Source organism: Perognathus longimembris, chromosome 2 (assembly GCF_023159225.1).
Source record: "Perognathus longimembris pacificus isolate PPM17 chromosome 2, ASM2315922v1, whole genome shotgun sequence".
In the NCBI taxonomy this organism is placed as follows: domain Eukaryota; kingdom Metazoa; phylum Chordata; class Mammalia; order Rodentia; family Heteromyidae; genus Perognathus; species Perognathus longimembris.
Window position 1 is genome coordinate 64,738,947 of NC_063162.1, and position 15,047 is coordinate 64,753,993.

Below are 15,047 nucleotides of genomic sequence, written 5' to 3' on the forward strand. Positions count from 1 at the left end.
ACCCCCGCCCCGCCAATCATCCCAGAACAGATGCCACAGCCACACAATCTTGGGAAAGTCCTTTGCTTCTGTGACTAGCATGAGGGGTTGGACCAAACTGGTGCCCTTGTTTTCTCTGGCAAAACCCCTAGGGCTGGCCAGGTACTTGTGGTCCATGCCTGTAATCCTAGCTACTCAGGAAGCTGAGATCTGAGGATCACAGTTTGTAGTGAGTCTGGGCTTCCATCCATGAGACTTACTTCCAAATAACCACCATAAAACTGGAGATGGAAGGTGGTAAAGCATTAGGCCTTGAGCAAAAAAAAAAAAATCTCTGGGACAATACCGTGTTGGGGGCAAATTCCCGGCTGTGCGTTCCCGCCCTGCTTTTGGGCAGATGTTGGGGGCTCGGGACCCCCTTCCCCCTATCTCCTAGGGGGATGCCTGAATCCCAAACTATGAAAGAACACTCGACTTTATCCCTCTCGCCCGCGGAAGGAACAAAGCGTGTTCTTATGGACTGCGCTGAGCTGAGAAGGTTGCCGAAACCTCCCCCCCCCCCACCGTCCCCCCTCACGTGTCAGGAATGGCAGCGGAGAGAGACATGGGGAGACGATTCGATGGTCCGTAAGTCTCACCCGTCCAGAGGGAGGGCAGAAGAATTTATTACGGTGACAAAGGCGGAAGGAGAGGGACTTGGGGTGACTAGCTGATTGGCTGAGCTGGGCTACCCATCAGGTGATGTCATGAAACTTCCTCTATGGGCGGGGACCACAATCCCCCAAGGGCCAGGCCTCCGCCATTAGACATGTGGCTGAGCCGAGAGGCGGGGACCGCTTGCTTCTCTTCCGGTTGAGACTGGAAGGTGGGAGGGGCTCCCTTCCACATTGCCCCAGGGCTAGGGGAAGGGCAGCGTGAATCCCCAACAACCCTGACCCTGAGTTCAAGTCCCAGGACTGGCATAAAAACAAAACTAAAAAAACCCAGGACTGGGAAGGTGACAAGAAGCCTTCCAGGGTTACCTCTCAATCTAGATGTCTCTCCTGCTAGTGGCCATCAGGCCTTCTTCAGGGAAAGGGGCTTGGGGCTCACTCTGCTGGAGGCCACACATGACTGGCCTTACAAATCCACCTGTGGGTGCACCCACAGGCCAAGGTTATGTGTGGGCCCTCTTACTCACCTGCATCCTTGCTGGCACATGCCAGGATGCATTTATCCAGCAGCCCTAGTAAATAAGCCCACAGTGGTCCTGACAGGCCAGCACCAGTGGGACCACTGTCCACAGCCTGTGACTTAGTGCCTCCACTCTGCAAACTAGGATGACACAGGAAGCACAGGAGTCCCAAGAATGTGTTGGTCCTTGGCTCTGGTCTCTCCTAGCTGGGTGAAGCAGGGGGCCAAGTCTGTTGTGGGCCAGTGTGTCTTCCCTGGAACAAGGCCCTCTGTGAAGGAATGGGCAGCTGACCTCAACTCCCTCCACAATGCAAGTTTAGGGATGTTAGGGTACTCTCCTCCTGTTCAATTTTCCTTGGAAGAGACAAACCCAAGAAAATAAAGAAAAACAAGTTAGCATGAGCTGGTTAGCAAGCTGAGTCTGCTAGCAGAACCTGTTTCTTCTCATCCTTAAGACAGTGACTGTGTCCTCCATCCTAAGCAGGACTTGCAGGAGGTGCCTTGGGCTTTCAGAGCTTGTCCACGAGAGGTGTCTGGTACCCGTAGATGCTCCCAGGCCACTGGCTGGCTCTGACACCTGCCCCTATCCTTTAGGCAAGCAGTGACATCAGCCTTGGCTGGCTCCAGGGAGACCCATTTGGGGGGCCACCAAACTCTATACCATGACCCCCACTAAGCAGGCTGTGAGGCCTCTGACCACGGGGGAGGAAGCTTACAAAGGGCCAGCTGGGCTCTGTGCTGACAACTTCATGTTTTTAATTCAAAGAAATGAGCCATCCCAGTCCTTGCCACGGCTGCCAGCTGGCCCGCTGGGAGAGCAGATTTGAGGTGGGGTGAGGGTCTGTTCCCCAAGCACCATGTTCTGGCCAGTGAGTTCCCTGCACAGCAGCTGCTGCCTCCTAGGCACATTCCCACACTCTCTGGGGCATGTTACTGAAGATGCCTCCCCCTTCTGGAGGGTTATTTTTGGCCCTGGGATTTTCTGGGCAATTAATTCCACCTAGCCTTTTAGGGATTCACTACTGAAAAATGCTTCTGCCCCCCACCCCCACCCCAGGTCTTGCCCAGAGAGCTAGCTGGTCAGAGAAGGCTCTCCCTGGAATGGGGGTGAGGGACAGATGACAGCCTGAGGGGCTATGAGTCAGATGTGGGCTAGTGAGAGAAGGTGGCTCCTGTGGGGGTGTTTAGAATCCTATGCTCACACAGAGCCTTTAGGTAACAATAGATTTCCAGAACCCAATTGAAGCCATGTAAGATCTACACGAAAAGATTACAGGATTTCTAAAGTTATGCAATTTTAGCAGGGCTTCCAAGCCCAAGGAAAGGAAACAACTTCCATTGGCACTGGCTAGGCCGAGGAGCCTGGGCCTCTCGGCCAGAAATCATGGGTAATGAATGATCGCCACACACAGGTTGGCATACACGCAGCAAATGTCACACACAGACCCAAAACTGCTTAAATACAGATTTATTGCAAACCAACACTGAGGAGCTGAAGCAGCTTTGCAGGCTGGACACCCCATTCTCCTGGGTCCCTGGACAAGGGGAACGAGACACCCCACTTTCCTCAGACCTCAGCTGGCAGGATTTAGTGGCCAAACTGCAGCTGCTGTGTCTAAAAAGAGAAAACAGGCAGTGTGCCAGCTCTGGTGGCCGGGCAGTCCCAGGGCAGGGAATCATTAACTGGGCTTGTTGGAACTAGGCCATGCCAGGACTGAGGCACACAGGACCCCTCAACCATACCACATACTGCGATACAGCACAGTGGCCGCTCCTGCCATGTCCTCCTCCCAGCTACTCTTCTTTCACACTCATTTCTTGTTTAATAGGGCAGGAAGTGGGAAGAAATGTAACACAGAAAATAATACCAGGCACAAGGAAGAGAAGTCAGCATGGGAATGAATGACTCAAAGCCAAACAAAAAGCAGAGCTCTCACACTTCACCAGTCCTTCTGGAAGACCGCCTGCAGGGTAGGGCTAGGGGACTACAGGAGGAGGACACACACACACACACACACACACACACACACACACACACACACACACTCCCCATGAGACCTCCTTTGGTTAGGTGAGGCAGTGATGTGGAAAATCTCAGGATCTCGATGGCAACATCAGGAAAAGAAAAAGGGCTCCTTGGGGCCACTATTGGGTGACACAATTCTGTTCCTGAAGCTAAGACATGTTCATAGGGCCCTCACCAGCTTGGTGAGGGGTATTTGTGGCCCTCTGCTCTTCTATGACAATCAGTGACATGCCTGGACCCACAGAACACACCTGGTAGTATATAGCTCTTGCAAGGGCTGTCCACCACCACCATAAACCAGAAATCTTTGCCCAGGTGACTGCAATGAGCCAGATGTTTATGCAGTTGATGGGACACCTGTGGAAGGATGTCTACTTCACCCTCCTAGGCTGCTCCCCCAAACTCTCGGGGTTTGCAGAGCTTTGACTTTCACGCCTGTACATGGTGCCGGGGCACAGAGCCCTGCTGTGTGGCCAAGGCTGCCCAGGCAGTGTGCAATGTCCAGTGATGGTGGCACTAGGACTCCTCAGGGTGAGCCCACTAGGGCACCTAAACCCTGTCCCTTTATCAGATCTCCACACCTTGGTTTGGTGTCAGTAAGCAGCTCTGGCTGAGGGCCTCAAAAGGTGGGAGGAATAATGGGGGATTAGTGGAGTGCTACTGGGGCACCAGAGAACAGGTGGGACAGGCTGCAAGCTGTGGGGAGCAATCTGGTGCCAGCCACCAGGAGCTCATGTGAAGGGAGACAGTGTACCTTCAAGCCCAGGAAGAAATTCTTTCCTCCTGAGGGCACCCCAATGTGAAGGCTGCCAGGGACCTATGGCTAACTTGGCCTTCCAATGGGCTGCAAGACATACTGTGGTCTCTGAGCGTCTCTGTGGCTCTTTGATCCAGCCCATGGTTTTGTGCCAGGCACCCAAAGAGGAGGTCTCACAGGGAGCAAGAAGAGTGCCATGCAGTGTTGGCCAGGCTCAGTCCACTTCAACATGCAAAGTACAGCAACTGCAGCCAGACAGCACACAGACCTGCCACACCTGGGCCTGAGGCTAGGCCCTCCAGCCTCTTCCCCATAACTAGAACATGCAAACAGGCCCCCCAGTTTCTGCTATGAGGCTGAGGCAAGTCGAGCACAGTTAATGCAGGTGAACACACCCAGGAAGAGGTCAAAAGGCCAAGGGTCCCACAGCAGCCCAGCACCAGCTCCACGGTACCCCATGTGCCCACATGCTGGCACTGAGCCCCACCGGTCAGTTTGTCAAATTCTGCTTTTCCCTGAGAGCCCTGCAATTCCCCACCCCTACCCAGAACACAAGCAAGCAAAAAGAATAGTGTCAAAACAACAGCAAGCAGAGAGCACAGGAGGGGAGAAATGCTGCCCGCAGTGCTGGTTGCTGTGGAGACAGAGCGTGTGCTCCCAGCATGTTGGGGTGTGTCCCTCCTGCATTTCAAATACCCTCCTTCAGTGCTGGCCACAGTGGCTGCCAGAGCTGGCCCTGCACCTTCTCTGGGACCATCTGGAGGTGCAAGGTCAGTGTGGAAGGCAAGAAATGATGGCCAGGGGTAAGAGAGACAAGCAAGTCCCTGGCATGCAGGGTGCTGAGGGGGATGGCTGAGGACAAGGCCTCGGCCCCCCTGCTGGCGAGGGTTTCCTTTCCTTCTGGTCATTAAAACTGCACAGCCCCCGGGGAGATGTTGAACATGGCTGGGTCGAATCGCTGGCCTCGGAAGGGAGAGCCTTCAGCATCCCACCCCTTCTTCAGCATCTCATGGACTTTCTACAAATAGAAAATAGAGAAATTAAAGGGAATCACAGGGCACTGCATGCTTTCTCCTAGAAAAGATCGACTGTGGGCACAGAGCCATCCTGCTTCCTCTGGACTTGAGGACTCGCCTTGGCAGGACCAATTGGTGGGAGGCTCACATACCCTGGGCAGCTTATGCCAGGGAAATGCTGAGTGACTGCCAGTTCCTCTGTAATGCTGTGCTTCCCACCGACAGAATTTCTAGCCTTCCATCTTCTGTCTCCAGTAAGTGCTGGCTCTCCTCATGGTTCATCTTCAGCCCCCTTTCCACTAAGATGTCTACACAAACTGAGCACAGTCTATAAGGCCTACGTTTCACAGGAACATGACTAAGAGGCAGAGGGGCTATCCTAGCACTGTGGGGACACGACTAAGATGTGCAGAGGTATGCCAGAACCCCCTTTCCATGGGAGGCCATTCTAGCCACTGAGAGTGGCATCACACCTGACAATCCAGGAGGTGATGCAGAAGGGGAGGCCTCTCATGTCCAGCAGTCAGAAACAAATCTGTCCATCAGCAATGCCCCACTGCTTCCTTGGGAACACACTCAGAGCTGGTAGACTCAGCTCCTCTTCACTTGTGGCTACTCTGCCACTATCTAGCCTTCAAAGATCAGAAATAGACCAAAGGATGTACCCAAGGGAGGCATCTGACCTAAGCTGGTGCACCCTCCTTTTGCCCTCTTTAGCTGCCACTGCAAGTGTACCCATGGATGAGATAGTCTCTCCTTTCTTCCAACTATGAGAAACTGGAGAGACTACCTGGGTATGTGGCCCGAGGTTACCCCACAGAGCATCTATGGACTCTGCAGACAGACACCTCTTCTTGCAACACAAGGCTAACAGGATTGAACACTGTGGAAAATTCCTAGTGCCTGAAGAAGCTCCTGGATTCTGAGTATCACCACTTTTCCTTATATAAAATACAGCCTTTCTGACAAGAGGGCTCTCTTCTTGTTTTGAAACCCAAGTGAAACAACAACAAACATAGCAGGACAGTTCATATTAGGAACCAATCTCTAACTTTTTAGGGTAACTCAGGTCAGAAACTAGGATGACTATTTTGAGAAGAAGGCACTATCATAGGATCTGAGCAAGGGACACACACTGAGTGACTAAGGGTACAGCAATGGCTGTAGGAAGCCACCTTCACACACCCTGGAGGGCCTAGTCTCCATCTCAACCCACAGCAGGTAGAGCTGTACAGTCCCAACCAAACACAAGAGTAAACAACTATAACAGAGCCTGAGCTGGCTAAAGGACAAAGAATAGCTTTAGAAACTTGGTGGCTGGGTGGGGCTCACTGTAGGAAGTCCAGGATACAATAATAGTAAGGCTATTAAACTTCATCTTACAATCAAGGGAACCAAGGGTACCAGGATCAGGGCTTAGACCTTCCTTGAGGCAAGAGTGTAGAGGAGGTGTAACTGTGTACCCAATTCACCACAGGAACACTGACCATGCTGACGATGGCCTCTGCCTATGTGATATCACAGTGAATCCCATTGGCTCAAGGAATCCTAGACAGACACTTCTGAGTGCAGACTGAGCAACAGCACCTGTGTGTTCCAACCTTCCTTCCTAGAGAAAAGAAACTTGCTTAAAGAAATTAAATTAGGGAAAAAATGGAGGGCATTCAACTTGTTCACTCTGACAATAGGTGACCTCACAGTGACAGCAAAGGCTTTAAAACAACAGGAGACATATTAACACTTTAAAATTAAAAAGCTTCAAAATATACAGCATCTGTGGCATTAGAAGCACAATTTGAAATGCTGGCAAATTTAGAAAGCTCTGAGTTCACACCATAAATGGGCATCGATGCCAGAGCACTCTGGTAACTGTGATTGTGAGGATGCACACAGCAGACGGAGGCTGGCAGGAGAGCCGGGCCCCCGCTTCCCTTCCCTCTGCTCTAGTAAGTAGTAAGGTCTGGCGATCCTTGCCAGTGGCCTCTACCGCCCAGGTAACCCTCGGAGGGCTGTTCTGCCTGGGAGGTATCTTGGAGGCCCAAGAGTCAAAACGTGCTACCTAAGGCCACCAAAGGGCATGGGCCCAGACTTCCAGGTCTGTTTAAAAAGAAGAGCAGCTGGGCATGCCCATGGCTCACACCTGTAACCCTAGCTATATAGGAGGCTGGGATCTGAGGATCATGTTTCCAAGCTAGTCAGGCAGAAAATTCCATGAGACTCTTAACTCCAATTAACCACCAAAAAGCCAAAAGTGGAGCTATGGCTCAAGGGGGTAGAGCACCAGCCTTGATTGAAAAAGCTCAGGGACAGCTAGCTAGCCCAAAGTTCAAATCTCAGTACCAGAGGGGTGTGGGTGGGGGGAAGCTAAGACTATTTTACATGAAATCTCTAGCTAGTTTGTCTTCTCCTAGTTTTCTTGCTGCTGAAGGCCTTACTGGGCACCTTGCTTAGAGACATACATCCCTTGAGGGTCAGAATGCGGCCTGGCCCACAGTAAAATCAAGAATCTCCAAACAGAGATCTTTCCACTACACTATAGCCTCTCCCAGGTCCTTCCTAACTGGGCTGTTGCTCAGCCCAAGTTGCCTAGTACTGGGTCACAAGCAGTGTGCACGCACGGGGCTTGGGCAAGCCCTCAGTGGCCAGTGCTGGGACTTTCTGCTCCATCCTGGTCTCTGCAGTGTTCTGAGCAGGGCAGCCCAGAAAGAACCAACACCTCTGGAGTGGCAGGGTACAGGTGGCTGCATGCATGTAAGTGTGCACAGTGTCGTGTGCAACATCAATTCCTGATCCGAAGCTAGCCCATTCCAGGCTGGCAGTGAGGATGGTGGTCTAACTTTCCAGAAGATGCCTCCATTTTCCAGAAATGAACAGACCATCCTGTTCCCAAGTGTGGGTAGTAGGCTGAGTGGGCACTACCAGAATGAGGAACCCTCAGGCCTCCAGGAAGGGAAAGACAGAGCAACCACTTCCTGCAAAGGCCCATGGATGAGACTGCAGAGCAAGGTGAATGTCCTTGGGAGAAGATAAGGCCAATGTGGTTGCCCTCCTCACTAATAAAGACTAACCTGCACTCTTCCTGGAGGGCATCAGTACAGAATGCAAAGAAAGGAGAAGAGAGGAAAAAGGAAATAGGAAGGGAGGGGGGTATGAGGGACAAGGTAACAAACAGTATAAGAAATGTATCCAATGCCTAACGTATGAAACTGTAACCTCTCTGTACATCAGTTTGATAATAAAAAAATTTTTTTAAAAAAAAAGGAAATAGGAAGCTAGAAGCCCTGTGCCTCAGTGCAGAACCTTGCACTACTGGCAATCCCTAGACATGTGACATTAGTGCCTTCCTGTTCAGTTTTGACTTGTATGTTCTCTCAGGGAGCTTGAGTCCACAGGTGAAAATACACATTCTAGCTTTGCTCGTATCTTGTGGCCGGAGTGTGGAAGATATCACTGTGTCTTCACAAATTCACTCTCTCTTAAAAAAAAAAAAAAAAAAAAAAAAAAAAAAAAAAAAAAGACCCAGAGCTTAGAATGTAACTTAGCAGTAGAGTGCTTGCCTAGCACACATGAAGCCTTGGGTTCAATTCCTCAGCACCACCTCTAAACAGAAAAGGCTGGAAGTGGTGCTGTGGCTCAAGTGGTAGAGTGCTAGCCTTGAGCAAAAAGAAGCCAGGGACAGTGCTCAGGCCCTGAGTCCAAGCCCCAGAACTGGCCAAAAAAAGAAAACGAGGGGCTGGGGATATAGCCTAGTGGCAAGAGTGCCTGCCTCGGATACACGAGGCCCTAGGTTCGATTCCCCAGCACCACATATACAGAAAACAGCCAGAAGCAGCACTGTGGCTCAAGTGGCAGAGTGCTAGCCTTGAGCGGGAAGAAGCCAGGGACAGTGCTCAGGTCCTGAGTCCAAGGCCCAGGACTGGCCCAAAAAAAAAAAAAAAAAAAAAAGAAAGAAAGAAAACGAAAAGACTCAGTGTTACCTTCTGGTGAAGACATACAGTCAGCAGCCCTTCATCAGTCCACCCTTGGCACAGACTGCACTTCTAAAGGACATCTAGTAGGCTCTTCTAATAGGCCATGATGCTGGCATGTGTTCATGCTCTACAATAAAACTGCTTACTCGGGCTGGGGATATGGCCTAGTGGCAAGAGTGCCTGCCTCATATACATGAGGCCCTGGGTTCGATTCCCCAGCACCACATATACAGAAAATGGCCAGAAGTGGCGCTGTGGCTCAAGTGGCAGAGTGCTAGCCTTGAGCAAAAAGAAGCCAGGGACAGTGCTCAGGCCCTGAGTCCAAGCCCCAGGACTGGCCAAAAAATAAAAAATAAAAATAAAACTGCTTACTCTTCACCTCTTGAATATATCTCAGCCCATCTCAGAAACAAAGCACTGCCCCTAGACATGGGGGTAGGCAGACAAATTAGGTCCTGCACATATCACAAAGGTGGCCACAGGTCAAGGCAGCAAGGCTGGACCACTCAATAGTCTACCTGTCTACACAGCACAAGCATTCCAAGTTTCCCTTGCTGCCTACAAGGCCTCACATCCTTTGTGCCATGCAGACCCCTCACTGTGCCCCCTGAGGGGAAAGGGCGAGGCTGAGAGGAGCATTCTCTCCCACCAAGGAAGGGCCAGAACAGAAAGGCCTAGGGTCAAACCCACCCTTGTTGCTTGAGCTGCTGTGAGACCTTGAACAATTCTAGAATCTTGAAACCTCTCTTATGAAAAAGGACCATCTTCCCGGGGGTTCTGTGCAAGGCTCACTGACAGTCAATCCACCTGCCCTTACAAAGTTCACGCTCACTGGGTGCCCTGGCATGGTGGGACCAGGGGAGGGGGGAACCATACCACCTCACACCACCTCCACAGGTTCCTTAGCCTCGGTGGGGGGGGGGAGGGGTGGCCAGGGGCAGGCACATCTGGGAAGACAGGCCATAGCAGCCAGCACAGCAACAGAGCATACAGAACACCACCCCTGTGATGTGTGTATGTCACCCTAGAGGACAAGGACAGGATAGTCCACATGGCCACACAGGGAGGCAGGCTCCTGCTAGGGACAACAGGGATGCCATGTGAGTGTAAGTAGCGTTCTGAGGACTGGTCCCTGATCGGTACCCAGAAACGGATCCTTCTACACCAAACCTGTGCTGTGCCCAGTCAGTAGGCATCCTCAGACCATGGTGAGAAGTGGATGGGCAATGGTCAGTAAGAATCCTTTTCTCCCCCAAGCAGCTACTCTCAGGATTATCAAAAGAGAAAGAAGGACCACATTTATCTGGCCAGTCATTTCCTTTCTCATGGAAAGACTGACTTGGGCACTAGGCAGGCCAGACTTAAACCACCCTTCTGCTTACCCAGCAGCTGGTGACCTTACCCTGCTCCCACAGCTCCTGACCCTCATTCACAAAATATGCTTGTAGTCACCTCCTCTGCATCAGCCCCCTCCCCCCCACCCGTCAGCACTTAAGATGGCCCAGCTGCCTGGCCCACCCCTCTACCACGGGGCTCAGGGAAGTCACATATGTGTGAGGAACACAGGCAAGGGCCATCAACTCTCTACCAAGTTGCTAGTGTGGGCAGGGCGTAACTTGGCTCACATGTGTGAGGATGTGGCTAGATTAACACTGTGTCCCTGGTGACATGAATGTGTAAGACAAGGCACTGGGCTGGAACCCCTGAGAGAGGACACAGAGGGCAGCCATGTGTTATAGCAAGGATAAGGCAGGGTTGTCCCACTGCTTCCATGCACAACCCACTCCTCTGCTGTGAGGACTGTGGCGATCGTACCAGCTCGTGGCTCTGTGGCTTGCCCTGCAGCTTCTGGTGGTAGTCAAAGGTAAGCCTGTCCAGCACTGCCTGCTCTTCTTCGTCCACAGTGGCCATGGAGCGCTCCTTGTTGATCTTGTCGATGTCAATGGGCTCTTCTCCCTCCAGGATGGCACTCCACCAGTACTCACCCACCTTGCTCAAGCTCACCTGGAACAAGAGGGGCTAAAATATGTATCCGGTAGGCAGGGGCTGTATGGGAAGGTGTCCACCAGGGTCTCACCGGAGCCACTATGCCTGAGCACATGTTGGGGACACACACCGAGAACTGCGGGCACTCTTTCTTCACCAAATCCCTGGTCCTGAAGCAGAACAGTGCCCACCATAGATGCCCATTCTGTCCACACTCACCAGGAGGCCACTACTAAGAGAGGACCCCTGTATACCAGGACCTGGCTCTGGCACATCTTACCTGTCATCCCCTGCAATGGAGAGCCTGTCTATAGATAAAGTGCTGCCAGGCCGGCCCTCCCATTCTCTGTTAACCCCTTCTCTTGTTAATAAACCTTGCCACCACCAGGTGCCAGTGGCTCATGCCTGTAATCCTAGCTACTCAGGAGGCTGAGATCTAAGAACCGTAGTTCAAAGCCAGCCTGAGCAGGAAAGTCCATGATACTCTTATCTCCAATTAACCACCAGAAAGCCTGCAAATGGCATTGTGGCTCAAGTGGTAGAGCACTAGCTTTGAGCTGAAGAGCTCAGGGACAGCGCCCAGGCCCAGAATTCAAATAAGAAGCAAACAAGAAAACAAAAAAACTTGCCACCAAGAGCAACACCCAGTCTCCTAGTTGGAAAAAAAAGGGAGAGAGAGAGATCTTGTAAGTTTGGTGGCTTAAATTTTTTTTTAAATGATGATTGAGAGCCACTGTAGCATATATGTTTAGAACTCACAGCCCTGCCCTGTAACATATAAAGTCAACACACCAGGGTGGTGCAGGGGAGGACCACCCCCAGTCAGCAGCTCAGCACTAGCACTGCTGCTGGCGGTGGTGGCCTTTGTACACTCCAAATCAGACAGGCCAACTTGATAGCTCATGATTACAATGGAGAGGATTGTCCTGCATCTACCAGGAATGCCTCCCCTCCCCCCAGCCCGGGCCTACCTCTATATCATATGTCCAGATATGCATTTAGCAAATCCAACAAAATCAAGGTGAGTGCTATACTTTTTTTCCCCTCCAATTCAGTCTGGAACTTACTATGTAGTTCAGACTAGCTTTAAACCATCATTCCTCCTGCCTCAGCCTTCCGAGTGCTAAGATTCCAGGAGTACATCAACACACCTGGCTCAGTCCTTGATTTTTGAGACAGGGTTTTGCTATATATCCCAGGCTAGCATTGAGCTTGAGATCTTTTCATCTTCATCTTGTTGGTTTACAAGTGTGTACTAGCACATTTAACTACTAGGTTTTTAGATACAAATTAAACACATTTAGTTCCTTGGTCACATTGCACATGTTGAGAACACACCAGAGGCTACAGGACTGGGTGGTGCAGTCTCAAAGACAACCAGCTTGTTCACAAAGATCATCTATGCGAATCACCAATCTATCCTGAGAGGAGATGGGAGCCATCTTTGTTTTTAAAAAATTCTGGTAAAATTGACATTAAATATTATCCAAAAGCAAACAATTCAGGGATATTTAGTGCATTTGCAATGGTATGCAACCATCCTCTGTGTCTCCAAAACATTTTATCACCCTGGAAGCCCTGCAGCCATTAGCAGCTGTTCCCTGTTTTGCCACTATTCCCCCCCACTAAATGCTTCTCCTCTCAGCCCCTGGCAACCATACTGAGTGTATGTCGATAGATCTACCTGTTCAGGGCATTTCACTCAAATGGAATCCTAAGATATGTCTTTTGGTATCTGGCTTAGTTCACGAGGTATAAAGTCCCAGTAGTTCATCCATGCTGTAGCTAGACTGTCTTCTTTCCTTTCCAGACTAAATCATGTCCCTCTGAGTTAATGTACCACATTCTATGCATCTAGTCATCTGATGGATTCTTAGGTTGTCTCTACCTTTTCTGGCTATTATGAATGATGTTGCTACGAACACTTAAATATTGGGCTGGGAATATGGCTTAGTGGTAGAGTGCTTGCCTTGCATGCTTCATGAAGCCCTGGGTTTGATTCCTCAGTACCATATAAACAGAAAAAGCCAGAAGTGGCGCTGTGGCTCAAGTGGTAGAGTGTTATTAGACTTGAGCAAAAAGAAGCTGGGGACAGTGCTCAGGCCCTGAGTCCAAGCCTCAAGACTAGCAATAAACAAACAAAATACATATTAATACTTGCTAGAGTTCCTGCTTTCAACTGTTTTGAATGTTTACATGAAGATGGAACTTCAGAGTCATGTGGTGATTTATTTAACTTTTGGAGAAACCACAAGATTGTTTTCCACAGGGACTGAGTAATTTCAGTCATACTAGCAGTGTACAGCGTTCTGATTTATCCATATTCTGGCTGAAACTGTTGTCATCCTCACATGTGTGATTGGCATCTTTACCCAAACAGCATGTGGGCAGCAGTGGGCCTCTCACAGATGCCAAGGTACAGGCCACTTTTGGGCTGAGGCAACAGAAAAGACCCAAGTGTTCTACTAAAGGCCCAAGGTGTCATTTCCCAGTTTTAGTGGCTATTTACATAGCACAAGACTTCTGCTTCCATACATGTGTGTGTGTATGTGTGCACGTGTGCCAATACCAGGGCTTGAACTCAGAGCCTCTATGAGCCACCTCTACAACCCACCCCACACTCTTACACACCGTTTCCCTTCATGTCAGCCAATGACATTGGTCTAGTCATCCAGCTCATCCATACCCATAATAATAATACCCATGGAGTTATTGGTTTCACAGGCTGGTGAGCTTGCTTCCTTTCCTGGGACCTGATGCTCAGCCAGGCTATTTATTATGTAGGCGACCGCACATCTGTATATCGGTAGACATGGGGGTATTCCCAGGGTGTGGCAATTAGGCAGGAAGCTGCCACAAGGGTCTATACATTTCTCCTTCTTGGCTAACACCAGTAGCAGTGGGCAGGCACCAGCGTGGGTGCACCAGGCACAGGATGCTATGGGCACACTGGGGGCCCCACATGCTTACCATTAGAGTAGGAGCGCCAGTGCTATAGCTCCTCCAAACCAGGCACAAGTTGACTTCTTGGCAGTCATTCTCATGGGTATAGGTTTTTTGTTTTGTTTTGTTTCTCTGTCAGTCCTGGAGCTTTGAATTCAAGCCCTGTCTAAGCTCCTTTGCTCAAAGCTAGAACTCTCCTACTTTGAGCCACAATGCCATTTGCACGTTCCTAGGGGTTAACTGGAGTTAAGAGTCTCATGGACCTCTCTGTACATCAGTTTGATAATAAAAATTTGAAAAAAAAAAAAAAAAAGAGTCTCATGGACTTTCCTACCAAGGCTGGCTTTGAACTGCAATCCTCAGATCTCAGCCTCCTGAGTAGCTAGGATTACAGGAGTGAGCCACCAGTGCCCAGCTATAGGTGTAGTTTTGACTTCACTCCCTTAATTAGGCAAGCTTGCTCATATGCTTATTGGAAAGCTTAATTTTTTAAAACCTTTATTTGGAAATAACATTTACAAGTTGCTACCGTAAGACAAGTCCAGGGAGGAAAATGGGGGAGAAGAGGTGGCAATGATCAAGGTACATTGTATCCATAACCTGACACATGAAGTTATAACCTCTTTGTACAACTACTTAAGTTAAAAAAATAAAAGAACAATCCATACAGGTGTTTAGTAGCTATGTAGGCTCAATATGTGTAATATGAGTACACATAAAATAACACGTAACAACAGGTTTTTTTAAGTATTTAAGAGTAAGTTGGACCTATATTGACCCTTTATTCCAAACTACTTCCTAGGAAAAGTCTTCCGATGTAACAGCCTTGCTCATCTTCCCTCCAGCAGGGTCCATGCTACCTCATGAGGAACTCAGGAACTCTCCTAGACTCAGCATTTCTCAGTGGTACAATCACTTAAAACCATCCTTCATTGTGGTGCAGGTACAGTTCCAGACAAAGTCGACAGAGATCGCTGTGATCTGGTGGCCCCATCATTTCCTGCGTGTACCCTTGTCTGCCAGTGTAACAATACTTCTCAGGGCCTCTTTTACCTACCTGGCCTCAGACCAGTGATCATTTCTCTAAGAAACCCCGAAGTGCTGACTGAAGAGTGTTCCCAAAATGTCCTCACAGAAACTTCACTGCCAACGTGAATAAACTCACCTCAGCACCCCCAATTTGTGCTGATGACTCA

At 50.0% G+C, this 15,047-nt stretch overlaps 1 protein-coding gene across 2 annotated transcripts in view; it reads right to left on the reverse strand.

Moving 5' to 3' along the window:
* Positions 1–2,605: 2,605 nt before the first annotated feature.
* Nudcd3 (NudC domain containing 3) overlaps positions 2,606–15,047 on the reverse strand; it is a 99,318-nt gene continuing 86,876 nt past the window's right edge. Inside the window, exons 5-6 of one of the 2 annotated variants that reach the window (XM_048339347.1) lie at positions 10,738–10,926; positions 2,606–2,767 (exon numbers count right to left, since the gene is read on the reverse strand). In XM_048339347.1, coding sequence (XP_048195304.1) covers positions 2,741–2,767; positions 10,738–10,926 — 216 coding nt within the window. In that variant the 3' untranslated portion in view covers positions 2,606–2,740. Of the gene's footprint in view, positions 4,954–10,737; positions 10,927–15,047 lie in introns of both variants that reach the window. The other variant, XM_048339346.1, reaches the window with a different exon arrangement.